Source organism: Coregonus lavaretus, assembly GCF_964263955.1.
Source record: "Coregonus lavaretus genome assembly, chromosome: 11".
Classification (NCBI taxonomy): domain Eukaryota; kingdom Metazoa; phylum Chordata; class Actinopteri; order Salmoniformes; family Salmonidae; genus Coregonus; species Coregonus lavaretus.
Genome location: NC_139998.1, coordinates 21,230,639 through 21,244,566, shown reverse-complemented (window position 1 = coordinate 21,244,566; position 13,928 = coordinate 21,230,639). Strand labels below are relative to the sequence as shown.

Below are 13,928 nucleotides of genomic sequence, written 5' to 3'. Positions count from 1 at the left end.
ATATTTAACCTATTCTTGACTCTGTGGTTCTTGCACTTGTTTGGGGAACAGGATTTCATTATTTTTATCTACATTTCTGCCTGAGAAATGACACCCTGATATAGTTCTGTGATCTGTGATATACTTCTGTGAATCACTGAGGCATTGTGTGTTTGTGTGTTCTTTGTCCTCAGAACTTTCAAATAACTTGAGGTGTTTTATGATTAATAGTGATGTTGTGCTTTTGGACACTGTCCTCAGGCTCCAGCTTTATGTTTATATGTTTTTATGTTGATGTGCTATTGTTTTTAATTGTTTTTATTTTATTTGTATATTTAACCTATTCTTGACTCTGTGGTTCTTGCACTTGTTTGGGGAACAGGATTTCATTATTTTTATCTACATTTCTGCCTGAGAAATGACACCCTGATATAGTTCTGTGATCTGTGATATACTTCTGTGAATCACTGAGGCATTGTGTGTTTGTGTGTTCTTTTTCTTTAGAATTTTCAAATAAACTTGACGTGTTTTATGATTAATAGTGATGTTGTGCTTGTACTTTTTTGGACACACTGTCCTCAGGCTCCAGCTTTATGTTGTATGTTGATCGTATTAAAACAAAGAAAACAATCTGAAGTTGTTGTTTTTAAGTTATATATACCATGATTTTTCCGGTCCGGCCCACTTGGGAATAGATTTTCCTCCATGTGGCCCCTGAGCTAAAATGAGTTTGACACCCCTGGACTAGCCTATGTTCTCTTCAGTTTGAGAAAGAGTGCACAAAGATGAAAAGGAAGACCGGTCAACTTTGATAGCTTTCTACCACTATAATTGATTTGATTAAAAACAATATTTTTCTTGCCCATGATGTAGCCTATTTATCAGAGTTATTGACCTCACAATAATCCAGATTCAAGTAATTTACATTGTGGTTCTGAAACTTCAAGCTGCAGCCGCGGCACAATCGATCGGGAATGGACAGCTCATGGTGGTGAAAGAAGGCAAATTCGAGTAGGCATAATTCATTTCAACAGTGTTCATTATAATTAGACTTTACTAAAAACAAGAGGGCTTTGTGTTGGAAGCCTATTTCCTATTTCTTCATATTTAAGAAGTAAAAGGTAGGCCTACCTGTTTGACAGACGAAATTAGGCTATAGGCTGCTATATCCATAGGTTTGTCGGTCAATTCCTCCACCCACCATGTACCCTTAAATGTAAAGTCCCCATATTTGGGGACCCTATTTGATTTGTTTTATTCAATTCAGTCTGGTATGAGAACGGTATCCGCTATCTGCAAAAGCAGGGTGTCTGCTGAAAGCTGAGTATATTGGCTATTGATCGGTGCCTTCAAATCTTTGTTAGGATTTACTACCATATATGGGCATTCAAATTTACAAGGGCAGGCTGAGCGGATGACCTCATTTCAAGATGTCTGCTACCTACATTCCGGTTAGCGTTGTGAAGCATAAACAAAATAAACACGGAATAGGTTGATACACACCGAAAGCCGGGACTCCACAGATCATGAGAATATCTTATTTGTTTGCCTGTGACCTACCGTTATTGATCACCAGCCCCGAGAGTCAAAATGTTTATTTTACACAATGTTTTCACCAAAAAGCAAACATCTTACAAGGTAAGCTTCAATTTGGTCTGTGTTTGAACTATAGCTACATGGGGGGTATCAAATGAATCCTTAGGTTGTTAGGAACAAATCTAGCATATTGCCAATATTATCTGATGTATGACTTAATGGCAACATCGAATGGCCACCAAGTGACTATATCTATGCGCATTAAAAATATATTGCCTGCTTACACGCTGTAGGCATCCATATCCCCTGTATGTCCCCCGACACCACCACAATAGTTGAGAGGTTGGTGTTGTAGAAATTTAGTTTTTATAGTGAACAATAACATTTAGGCACATCCTGTGTGCAAAAACAGTGCAATTACCACATTCGGACACTTTGGAGAGGTTGAAAGGATACTTGAATGTACCCTAGATACCCCATAACACCACCACAATGTTTGAGTGAGGTTGATATGGTAGAAATTGTGTTTTTATACTGAACAAATAGCATTTAGGGATTGGAAATATGTAATAGCACTGGGATTATCTAATTTACAGACAAATGCCACTTTGGAGAGGTTTAGGGACACTTGGAAACGTCCCGTGACCACACCTGACACCACTTACTAAAACATCTGCCCATTTCTAGTTGTTAGGTCTATCAGTCCCATTTTTTTTCTGATATTGTTCACATGTTGTGGAAGCCATCTGATGTGTTTCCAGCTCTAGTCATCAATAATTCACTTATAGCTTGTCAATGAAAGATTACTTTCAAAATAAAATTTAAAAAACAATTGTTATTTTGTGTGTGCTTGATCTTGTGTATTCTGAACTATGTAACGCCTATCTATCTTCTGATCATTTCCTCATAATCTCCCAGCTGTCTTCTTTCCAAATATACAAAGTTTTTGCATGTCAGAATCATGTAATTACACATGAATAGCAGTTACTTTTGGCGCAAATGTACATTTTGCCATTAGGCTGCTATATCCATAGATTTGTCGGTCAATTCCTCCACCCACCATGTACTCTTTTAATAGCATACCTCCATGTCAGTGAAGGGCTGTAAAGCTTATTTCTCTCAAATGTTGTGCACACATTTGTTTACATCCCTGTTAGTGAGCATTTCTCCTTTGCCAAGATAATCCATCCACCTGACAGGTGTGGCATATCAAGAAACTGATAAACAGCATGATCATTACACAGGTGCACCTTGTGCTAGGGACAATAAAAGGCCACTCTAAAATGTGCAATTTTATCACACAACACAATGCCAGATGTCTGATGTTTTGAGGGAGTGTGCAATTGGCATGCTGACTACATGAATGTCCACCAGAGCTGTTGCCAAATAATTGAATGATCATTTCTCTACCATAAGCTGCCTCCAATGTCATTTTAGAGAATTTGGCAGTATGTCCAACCGGCCTCACAACCACAGACCACGTGTAATCACGCCAGCCCAGGACCTCCACATCTGGCTTCTTCACCTGCGGGATCGTCTGAGACCAGCCACCCGGACAGCTGATGAAACTGAGGAGTATTTCTGTCTGTAATAAAGCCCTTTTGTGGGGAAAAACTCATTCTGAGTGGCTGGGCCTGGCTCCCCAGTGGGTGGGCCTTGCTCCGAACTGGGTGGGCCTATGCCCTCCCAGGCCCACCCATGGCTGCTCCCCTGCCCAGTCATGTGAAATCCATAGATTAGGGCCTAATGAATTTATTTCAATTGACTGATTTCCTTATATGAACTGTAACTCAGTAAAATAATTGAAATTGTTGCATGTTGCGTTTATATTTGTGTTTAGTAGTTTTCCTGGAGGCACTACACATTCCGTTATATTTAACACTTAATGGATTTAGTAAGGCACCGGGCTTTGATCTGTATTTCATTTGAAAAAGACAACTACATAACCCTATATTCTAGCATTTAAAAAAGAGAGGAGTGAATAGTAATGTAATTATATTTTATGAAATGTCACATCTTAACATTAGGCCTTGTTCAGATGCTTTGCACTCACTTTATCAGTCCCTATGTAAAAAGCATTGACTGTAGGTCTACTGGTCCAATACATAACATACTTGCAATGAAAATGTAACCAAATAAAGTGCTTGAGAGATAAACGGTCAACTGTGAAGCGTGAAAGCGTCCAAGCGTTTAGAAATTCTCTGCCTTATATGGTCATGGAGCATGTGTAGAGGGAGGAGCCGCTCCATAATCGTCATCATCGTGCACCCACAGGAAGAATTTAATAGAGTACTGTCATAAACTACCGCCTCTAAAAGCAGAGAAATCAATGAAATAAAGAAACAAATCTACAGTGAGAAGAGTCTCATTTACCGTCAGAGTTTATCGGCCAGAGAAGGAAGGTATGAGTGTAAACGGGAAGGAAAAGGTAAGAGATCGCCAATAGCGGATAGTTTTGAGTTTATTGCTCTGTGGGCTGCTTAGCTAGCTAACGTTAGCTTGCCCAGAATCTGTGGTCTGATGCCGCGTTCACGTGCTGGTAGGAACTAGGAAACCCGGAAATTTCCGGATTACTAGCTTGTTGCAGTTATACACGTGCCCGGTCAACGAAACAGCATGTCGGACATTTCTGAGTTTCCTAGTTCCGACTAGCATTTGAACGCAGCATATCTAGAGAGACGAAAGCGTTCTTTTTTAAAGAGAAACGGGGTTGGTAGGTAGGATTTAGTTTATCACTGTCTCTGGCCCGCACTCCAGTACGGTAGATGGCGGTAATGCACCATAACGTTGGATGTCAACCGCCGATAAACCCCACTGAAGAAGCAGAAGAAGAGACGTGAAAATACGTTCGTTACTCACAAAATATGGATTTTCGCTGAGCAGATATATTCATTTACTCCCATTACGGCCGATAGATACTTCCAAAAAATGTCAAAATAAAAATGTAAAAGCAACCGAAAAAATGCTCATTGTCGACACCTCTAACGCACAGATACTGGGGCAACGTTAGCTTACTGCTTAGTCTGATTCATCAGGCTGTAATACACAGTTAATTTGTACATAGAGATTGAAACTAATGACTGCAAAATTGTGTAAATATGCCTTACAAGTCAGAATGTTGAATAAAATGACATTTCAACTTACGCTACCGGTTGGCTGTGCGGTTTGTCCTTCAGCTGCTGGAAATTTGAGAGGAAATATCCACAGGAAAGTATGGTTTACCCCGAAATGTCAACTTCACTACCAGTGCAATAAAAAGTTGGGTAAACAATACTTTCCTGTGGATATTTTTGTCTGAAATTTCGACCATCTTAAACACCAACACCACAGACAACCAGTAGAGTAAGTTTAAATGTAATTTTATTCAACATTCTGGCTTGTAAGGAACATTTACACCATTTTGCAGTCATTAGTTTCAGGCTGTATATACCAATTAATTGTGTATTACAGCCTGATGAATCAGACTAACGTTAGCTATTTAGGTTCATCAACAGATTGAGCATTTAATCACATATGCAACTACGACGATACCTCCTATATGCATTTTGTCTTATTCTGGCAATTGATGTTTTATCAGTATTTTTACTTACCATTTACAGTGTGAATTGCTGTGAACATGTGCTGGGGCATGCATCACTAGTTAGTACAGTTTCTCTACATTTGCGTCTAACCATGTATATCCCAAATGACAATGATATTGTGGAGAGAAGTTGGACAATTCGTTGTCAGATTGTGACAGTATTGTGCCCACTATCTGTACCTCTTTGATCCAGGACACTGGTGCCCTAAAGGAAGAGGGGAATATCCTGTTCAAGGCAGGGGACATGCAGGGGGCTCTGTGCTTTTACACAAAGGCTCTCAAATTGAGTGACAGCCAGGCAGAGAGTGCTGTCCTGCACCGCAACCGCTCCGCCTGCTACCTCAAGCTAGAGGACTACACGAAGGCTGAGGCTGATGCTTCCAAAGGTGGTAGAGTGCAGAACAAACCTGTCAATGTTGTCACTCACCAATGGCGGGGCTAAATTAAATAATTATTTTTTTATACTACATTTTACTAAGTAGAGTCTCTTTCTCTCTCCAGCTCTTGATGCTGACCCTGGTGATGTGAAAGCCAGGTTCCGGCGGGCACAGGCCATGCAGAAGCTGGGTCGTCTGAACGAAGCGTTTCTGGATGCTCAGAGGTGTGCACAGATCGAGCCCACAAACAACACCTTCAAGGAGCTGCTCAGACTGCTGGGAGCACAGATCCAGAAAAAGGTGACGTACCAGCAGAGACTATGTACTATCTTGAAGTTCTGATTAAGTCTCTACAATGTACCCAGGAGGTCAAAGGCTATAATAAGGATTTATTTTCTCTCCCTTGTAGTCAGTTCAGATGTCCTCCACAGACGCTCGCGTTCAGCAGATGTTCTCTCTCCTCCTGGACCCCTCAGCACAGCCTTCAGACAGACAGAAGGTAAAACAACCACACCATACACACATAAACACTGACCACACTCTGGCATGTTTTCAGCTTTGATGAACCTCACACCTGGTGATCTTCTTTTTCTCCATGGCAGGCTGCTCAGAACCTGGTGGTGCTGTCTCGTGAGGATGCGGGAGCCGAGCAGATCTTCCGTAACGACGGGGTGAAGCTGATCCAGAGGCTGCTGGGCTCCAATCAGGAGGAGGTGGTCCTGTCTGCTCTCAGGACCCTGGTTGGCCTGTGTACTGGCCATCAGTCCAGAGTCAGTATTGGATACATCTGTGTTTCTCCATATGAAACACTAGACATTATTTAGATAAAGATTCTAGCGACATTGCATTCAACCATGACCTTCACCATCTTCTTCTCCAGACCATGGCCATAGTGAACGAGCTGGGCATGGAGCAGCTGTGTGGGGTGATGGGCTCTGGGGCGTCTGCTGTGTCCCTGGCTGCCTGTCACCTGCTGCAGGTGATGTTCGAGGCCCTGACAGAGGGCATGAATAGGGAGATCAGAGGGAAGGACGAGGCCATACTACCTGGTGAGATGACATGTCTTCCGGTTACAGGTTGTTGCTTCTCAATAAAACGGAGAAAGAAAAGAAAGGCGACATACTTAAATATATTTGTGTGTGTGCCATACAGAGCCATCTCGTGAGCTGCGCTCCATGCTGCGCTACCTGGTGGAGATGATGCCAGAGAGCAGCGTGTCTGGGCCGGGCCGAGACAGCGCCATCAACCTCCTGGTCAAACAGGTGCCCCGCAAGTCCCAGAGGAACCCAGACAATTCCCTCACACTGTGGGTCATAGACCAGGGTAAGAGACGGACTAACTCCCTCACACTGTATGGTAGACACCAAGGTATCGTAGAGACAGAGGATGTTGTATTTTCCTCTTTGGTGGATGCAGTCATTCAGTCATGCAGATAAGGCTCACACAGTACTGTATAGTATTTTGAATCCGATGTACATGTAAATATGAACTATGAAAGTGTTAGATCAACCATAGCTCTGTTCTCTCCTGTGCAGGGCTAAAGAAGATCCTAGAGGTAGCAGGAACGGTCCCTGAGATGTCTGAGGGACCTCCCCTCACAGACAACTCCCACATGAGCTGCTCTGTTCTGCTCAGCAAACTCTATGATGACCTGAAGAGTGATGCCGAGAGGGAGAACTTCAACAAACTCTGCGAGGAATATGTCCAGTGAGTGTTTTTGTCATGGCTTGATTTTCCCACCAGGAAGGTTATCTTATTATTTTCATTGTCAGAACAAATCCAAACAATCGGCTTGTGCATTTTTGTGTGAGAACTACTCTGATACCTTTACTGCTATTGCTCTGTTCTGTGCAGGCATCACTTTGGCCGCCCCGGCCTGGAAAGTAAGCTGCGCGCCATTCAGACGGTGTCTGTGCTTCTGCAAGGACCCAGTGACGTGGGCAACAGGACCCTGGAGATGTCGGGTATGATGGATGCTGTCATCTCTCTGTGTGCCTCGGAGGTCGTGTGTCACCAGCAGGTGGCGGTGGAGGCTCTGATCCACGCTGCAGGCAAGGCCAAGAGGGCCTCGTTCATCACAGCCAATGGAGTGGCACTGCTCAAGGACCTCTACAAGAAAAGCGAGAACGACCGGATACGCGTTCGAGCGCTAGTGGTGAGTGTTCAGCCAATAACTATACTATACAATTGTTATATTGTCTATGGTTCAGCTAAACACCAACACACTAGGCCAATTGTCCCATTGGAATAAAAAAAAAACATTTGAAATAAGTAGTGACATAACTTAATCAGTTTAATTAAAACATGTGTTTGTGTGTGTTACAGGGTTTGTGTAAGCTGGGCTCAGCTGGGGGGACAGATTTCAGCATGAAGCAGTTTGCTGAGGGATCCACACTGAAACTGGCCAAACAGTGCAGGAAGTATGTGACCTGTTTTTTTCAAAGTGTATAACTTAAAATGTAGCTTGTTGTTATAGAAACAGTCATATGACGTACCTCTTCCTGTCCCAGGTGGCTGTGTAATGAGTCTCTCCCCCCAACGTCTCGGCGGTGGGCCATCGAGGGCCTGGCCTACCTCACTTTCGACGCTGACGTAAAGGAGGACCTAGTTGGGGACAGGAATGCCCTGCAGGCAATGTTTCAGCTAGCTAAGGTAAGCTTAACCTCTTCCCCCTCTTAACATCAAAGTAAAATCATACAATATGATTGGTTAATCGTGACTTTTTATATCATGAGGCTATGTTTTTCTACTCGCTACCATCTGTTCCTCCCAGCTTCCCTTTTGTACTGACGTAGAGATGTGCATACTAATGTGTAATATACTGGTAATGATAACTAGTAATTTCATGTAATGATGTAAGTCGCTCTGGATAAGAGCATCTGCTAAATGACTTATATGTTTAAAATGTCTGATGGCGGTGTATTGTGTGTCCCTACAGTCAGAGGATAAGACAGTGCTGTTTGCAGTGGGCTCTACTCTGGTGAACTGTACTAACAGCTATGATGTGGACAAGCCTGACCCTCAGATGGTGGAGCTGGCCAAGTATGCTAAACAGCACGTACCAGAGGAGCACCCCAAGGTACTGCACTGTGTGTGTGTGTGTCAGGGCCGTGTTACCCAAGGTACTTCTAGACATCCAAACCTCACTAATCACTGGGTCTCGACTAGAGGTCTAACGGTACACGTATTAGTACCGAACCATTCGGTACGGGGACCTCGGTTCAGTTCGCACTGTGAACCCGAATGAATACATTCCAAAAAATATGTAAAAAATAAAAACACTAGGCCTATAGGCTATTCCTGCACTGCGTTGTAGGCCTATGTCCCTTGAGTAAATCTGAGCTGAAAAACATTTAAGGATATTCCCTTAAAACAGAGCCTATGCGAAAAATGCAAATCTTAATTGCCACATTTCAAACTGTCCTTTTGTAAGGTGCAGCCGGGACCTATTTCTCCGGTGGGGTCGATAAAACCAGAATTGGAGGATCCTCCATCATCGTTTAAATCTCCAATTTGGGAAAATGTTGGCTTCCCAGTAGATTACAACGACGATGGACAGAGAGTTGTGTATTAAACGTGAACGGTCCTCCAACTGGTAATTACAAGTGGGAAACTTGTCTATCATCCTGAGCACCCACTTCTTCCATATGGTGAACTCTGACGTCACCGACTAAGGAAATGGCCTCTATAACAACATTTTCAGCAGTTAAATGTAACAAAATATTATTTATAAAAAGCAATCTATTAATGTGGTTTTTGAACTCTAATTTTATTTACAAGCATGATAGCTGTACTTTTAGTTTATGGTTGACGCAGCTTGTTGGCCATAAGAGTTCAAATCACATGAATGCATCCAACTGGTATTTACGACTTCACAACTGGTACATTTTCACCTCCCACATGGTTACAAACGCAGCATCAGAGTGAACTTTAGAGGCCCAACAATCCTGTCACAACAGACAATGCCAGGAACATTATGAATACTGAACATTGTGAATGGCATTTAATTTTCCTGCTGTACCGAAACCGAATCAACCAGTGACTTAAAAATCGCAATACATACCGAACCGTGTGTTTGGTGAACCGCTAAACCCCTAGTCTCGAAACAGGGAATATTCCTCTCATTAGGTAATTTTTATCAGCTCTTGTCCCAGATTTATTTTATTACTTAAACCTTTATTTAAACCACAAAGTCCCATTGAGGTCAAAGACATCCTTTTTTAAGAGAGACCTGGCCAATAGAGTAGCTCTGGCCAAAATAGCGAAGAGATTGCCCCACTGACTGTGTGTTTGTTTCAGGACGCTCACTCGTTTGTGGAGAAGAGGTTGATGAAGCTGCTGGAGGCAGGTGTGGTGTCTGCTCTGGTGTGCATGGTTAAACAGGAGAGTCCCGCCCTTACTGAGACCTGCAGGGAGTGCATCGCCAGGTTTGTCTGTCTTCCCTGGCTCTAGCCTAATAATACTCTGTCCTCCCAGTTTACAGCTCAGTCTTTCCCCCTGCATGTATCTCAGTAGTATCTCTCTCTGCAGGGTGTTCTTGGCTCTGGTGGAGAGGCAGGAGGACAGGGGCACAGTGGTGGCACAGGGTGGAGGAAAGGTGAGACCATCCTCACATCAGTTATACCTAAACACACCAAATGTATACTTCTTACTTGATTTAATTGACCAGTAAAATGCATTTGATTATGCTGTCTTCCCAGGCCCTGCTCCCTCTGGTGTCTGAGAGTACTGATGTCGGGAAGACCAAGGCAGCACAGGCCCTGGCCAAGATCACCATCACATCCAACCCAGAGATAGCCTTCCCTGGGGAGAGAGTGAGATAACCACCCTATCCTGCTCCACTGATGAGAAATACTTCTGTTTGTGTGGAGATCTAGTAATAAGATATTGCTGAGCCTGTTCAGATTTGTCCATTTCAATCCATTGTGGTGCTCTCATGTAAACTCCCCGATCCCTTTCTATCTCCTGTGTGTGTGTGTGTGTGTGTGTGTGTGTGTGTGTGTGTGTGTGTAGATCTATGAAGTGGTGCGTCCCCTGGTCAGTCTGCTCACCCTGGACTGCTCCCTGCTGCAGAACTTTGAGTCTCTCATGGCCCTCACCAACCTGGCTGGTATCAGCGAGCGGCTCAGACAGAAGATCATCAAGGAGAAAGCTGTACCCAAGGTAGAGGGTTACATGTTTGAGGAGCACGACCTGGTCCGCGCTGCAGCCACAGAGTGCATGTGTAACCTGGTCCTGAGCATTGAGGTTCAGCAGCTCTACGTGGCCACGGGGAATGACCGCCTGAAGCTGCTGGTGCTCTACTGTGGAGAGGAAGACGAGAGGCTGAGGAAAGCTGCAGCTGGAACCCTGGCCATGCTGACCGCAGAGCAGCCTGAGCTGTGTGCCCGCATCCCTGGAACGGTGATAAATACTCCCTCGAAACACACACTTAGGTTAAATTGAATATACGGTACCAGACAACTTTCCTTTACTATTTCTGTCCAGAGTTTGACTTTTCTTCCCTCTCTCTGATTCCAGACCAGTCACTGGCTAGAGATCCTTCAAGCCCTGTTGCTTAGTGACAGCGTGGAGCTGCGTCACCGTGGAGTGGTGGTCACGCTGAATCTGATGCAGGCGGAGAAGAGCCTGGCCGAGACGCTGATGGAGAGCGAGGCACTGGAGATCCTCTCCGTCCTGGCTAAATCCACAGAGCAGAGCCCCATCTCCAGAGCAGCACAGCACTGCCTGGATAAGGCTATGGAGTACAGCATCATCAAGAAGCCAGAGGAAGGTGGAGAAGGAACTGAGCCCTGAGGACAGTGTGGAAGTGTGTGATGCTACAGGAGAAAGGACTTATAAGATGATGATTGTTCCACTGCTGTTCTGTGTAAGGTGTGTTTTGTAGAATAGGAGGCAAGCAGTTTTGGTCTTTGAGGGCAGTAGGCTGTGCTGGTTTCAGTTTGGGGGCTGATATGCTTTACGAACATCAAGTGATGTGCAACAACCTGAGAGCTGGAGTTGGTGAATGTTCATAATAGATCTTGAAGAAAGGCAAAACACGCACTCACTTAAATATTCTTTAAGTTTTAATTTAAAAACATTACAGCCTTTTCCTTTCTTCAAGTATGTCTTTTGAACCTGGCACCCGATGACCTTTTGTCACTACAAACATTTGAGCACACCTCTTTTTATCATAATAGATCTCCCAGGGCAGGGCTAAAGAGGACAAATTATACATGCTTCGACTGCTGTGCCACCTTGAACTCATGGATTATTCTGTTTGACGCTAGAGGCACAATGCATAGCCAACAAGAGTGTGACACTCAACCTGAACAACCAAATACAATACTTAATGCATTCATCACAAGTCATTGCTTGATCTTGCTGTAGTTTGACTTTTGTATTCCAATATCTTTTACATGTATTTCCTTTCCATTCCCGGTCATTTTCTACAGGTTTTTAATGTTTGCAACACATTATTTATGTTCTATTATGCACAGAGAAAAACAAATGATTTACTTGCACCTTCTTATATGGATCATTGTTTTTGTTTGCCTTTTATATTTCCACTACATTTCCAATGTCTTGGTTATTGTTTGTTTGTAAACCAAGACCCAGTTAGAAGGCTGGCTGACAAATAAAAAAACGTAGGTTAATAAGTCAGTGATTATTCATTAAACGCTAATCCATTGTATATACATGTTTTAATCACTGAAGACTGCATCTACACCACTGAGGTATAATAAGAACTGGAGACTGCGTCCAAGATGTTCGCCCGTTGTTTTTAAGGTAATGTACTCATGTTCACATACGCCGATTCATGGACCTTCTATATTCGGGTTTCATCCAGTTTATATGGACCAACATCACATGCCCACAGACCTTGTCATGTTATCCAAAAACATGGCAGACTTTGGATGAATATAAAATAATATATTTGGCTGTGAGTGATGGAATAAAAATCTGCCTCAGCAAAAATTATTTGAATAATTCAATGGATGTTTTGTGCAAAGGTGATGATTAAAGAGGCCCAACTCAGCGGAAAATCTGTCTCCCTCCAGCAGGTGGCGTTTTTCCATTGTTTCGCCCACCAAGCAAATAGTTTTTGTATGGAGGTCAATGAGTGTCTAATTTGGTCAACAAAATGTTTTATGTATTATTTGCTACATGAGATTTAGTTGATCGAATAGAAGTTTCGTAACACTTAAGTTGTTACGAGTGTACTGATATAAGTAGGACATGTAACATCCTGGCAACTTTTAGAAAAAAAAACACTTTATATCAGAGTTGTCTCGAGATGGCTATGCATATTAATGGTATGAGGCTTGTAGCGTTGCATCTCTCTCCATTGAATAGGCGGTTGACGTCAACAACCCTTATCGAATATTCAAAAAAAGGATTACAATAATGAGACGTATCCACCAATCGTTAGGGCGGAGAGACACGTATCTTGTCAGTATATCCATAATCTTTGTCTTTAATTTTTTGCCCGATACTACGCAGGTGCATCAAACAAGCTCCTTTCAGATGTATTTCAATTTATCGGACAGCTACGCAGCAGAAGTGGATGCCAGGGTTGGATTGCGTTGAGCAAAGTTGGAGCCTTTACAAAAAAAGATTGCAGTTTTGAAACTGCAGTAAAAGTGCAGTAACTGCGGTCGACTGGTATTTTGGACGCAGTAATTGCAGAATAACTGCAGTTATACTGCACTGTAACTGCACACTGCAAAATTACTGCAGTAAAAAAAACTTAGTTTGGACGCAGTTTTTGCAGCATACTGCACTCTGACTGCAATCTTTTTTCGTAAGGGAGTGGAGGATAGATCTTCGTGTATGTCAGATAATAATGATTTGTTTCTTGTTGGGATGCATATCTGGGAGACACGTTTGAGGTGTCTAAGATGGGGAAGCATGAACTGGGAAAAGTGGAATCTATCAAAGAGACCAGAAGTGCTCTTATTGTGTTTCTGAAGAACAGAGGAAGATTGCAGTAGGCCTCAAAATAATCCATACAACATAAATATCGTGCTTTGAAGTTCGGAGCCTGTTAAAGGAGTCATCTCAGGGGTGACGACATATTTTAAAGGAAGATTCATCCATTTTGAATGTTATATCGTTTTTGGGCATCTCTGGGCGATGTTATATAGATTGCCAGGGTCATTTCATGTGAATCATGAGCTCTTGCCGTTCACGCAGTCAGAAATTCGGCCGGTATGACGTAGCATTGGGATAAAGCCGCTCTCATTACTCAGGAAATTAATAGAAAGATGACTTATAGATGGCGAAAACGTCTATCATACATCAAATTTAAATACTGGCCAATGTCGTAATGCGGGAGGTTGTCTTCTCTCGAATGAGCCATTGATCATATTTTCCCTTACAAAAGATTGCAGTTTTGAAACTGCAGTAACTGCAGTCAACTGTGTTATTTTGGACGCAGTGATTGCACAATAACTGCAGTCTACTTTAGTTCA

The 13,928-nt window shown here is 42.9% G+C and overlaps 1 protein-coding gene across 1 annotated transcript; it reads left to right on the top strand.

Moving 5' to 3' along the window:
- Positions 1 to 3,781: 3,781 nt before the first annotated feature.
- On the top strand, positions 3,782 to 12,148 carry LOC311137626 (protein unc-45 homolog A-like). The gene is made up of 17 exons (XM_084172132.1): positions 3,782 to 3,943; positions 5,289 to 5,481; positions 5,597 to 5,772; positions 5,882 to 5,971; positions 6,075 to 6,242; positions 6,353 to 6,521; positions 6,625 to 6,795; positions 7,008 to 7,179; positions 7,327 to 7,627; positions 7,798 to 7,892; positions 7,983 to 8,124; positions 8,411 to 8,551; positions 9,772 to 9,899; positions 10,003 to 10,069; positions 10,173 to 10,286; positions 10,486 to 10,875; positions 10,993 to 12,148. Exons 1-17 carry the CDS (start codon positions 3,920 to 3,922, stop codon positions 11,266 to 11,268), a joined length of 2,817 nt encoding a protein of 938 aa, XP_084028258.1. The 5' UTR covers positions 3,782 to 3,919; the 3' UTR covers positions 11,269 to 12,148.
- The last annotated feature ends 1,780 nt before the right edge of the window (positions 12,149 to 13,928 follow it).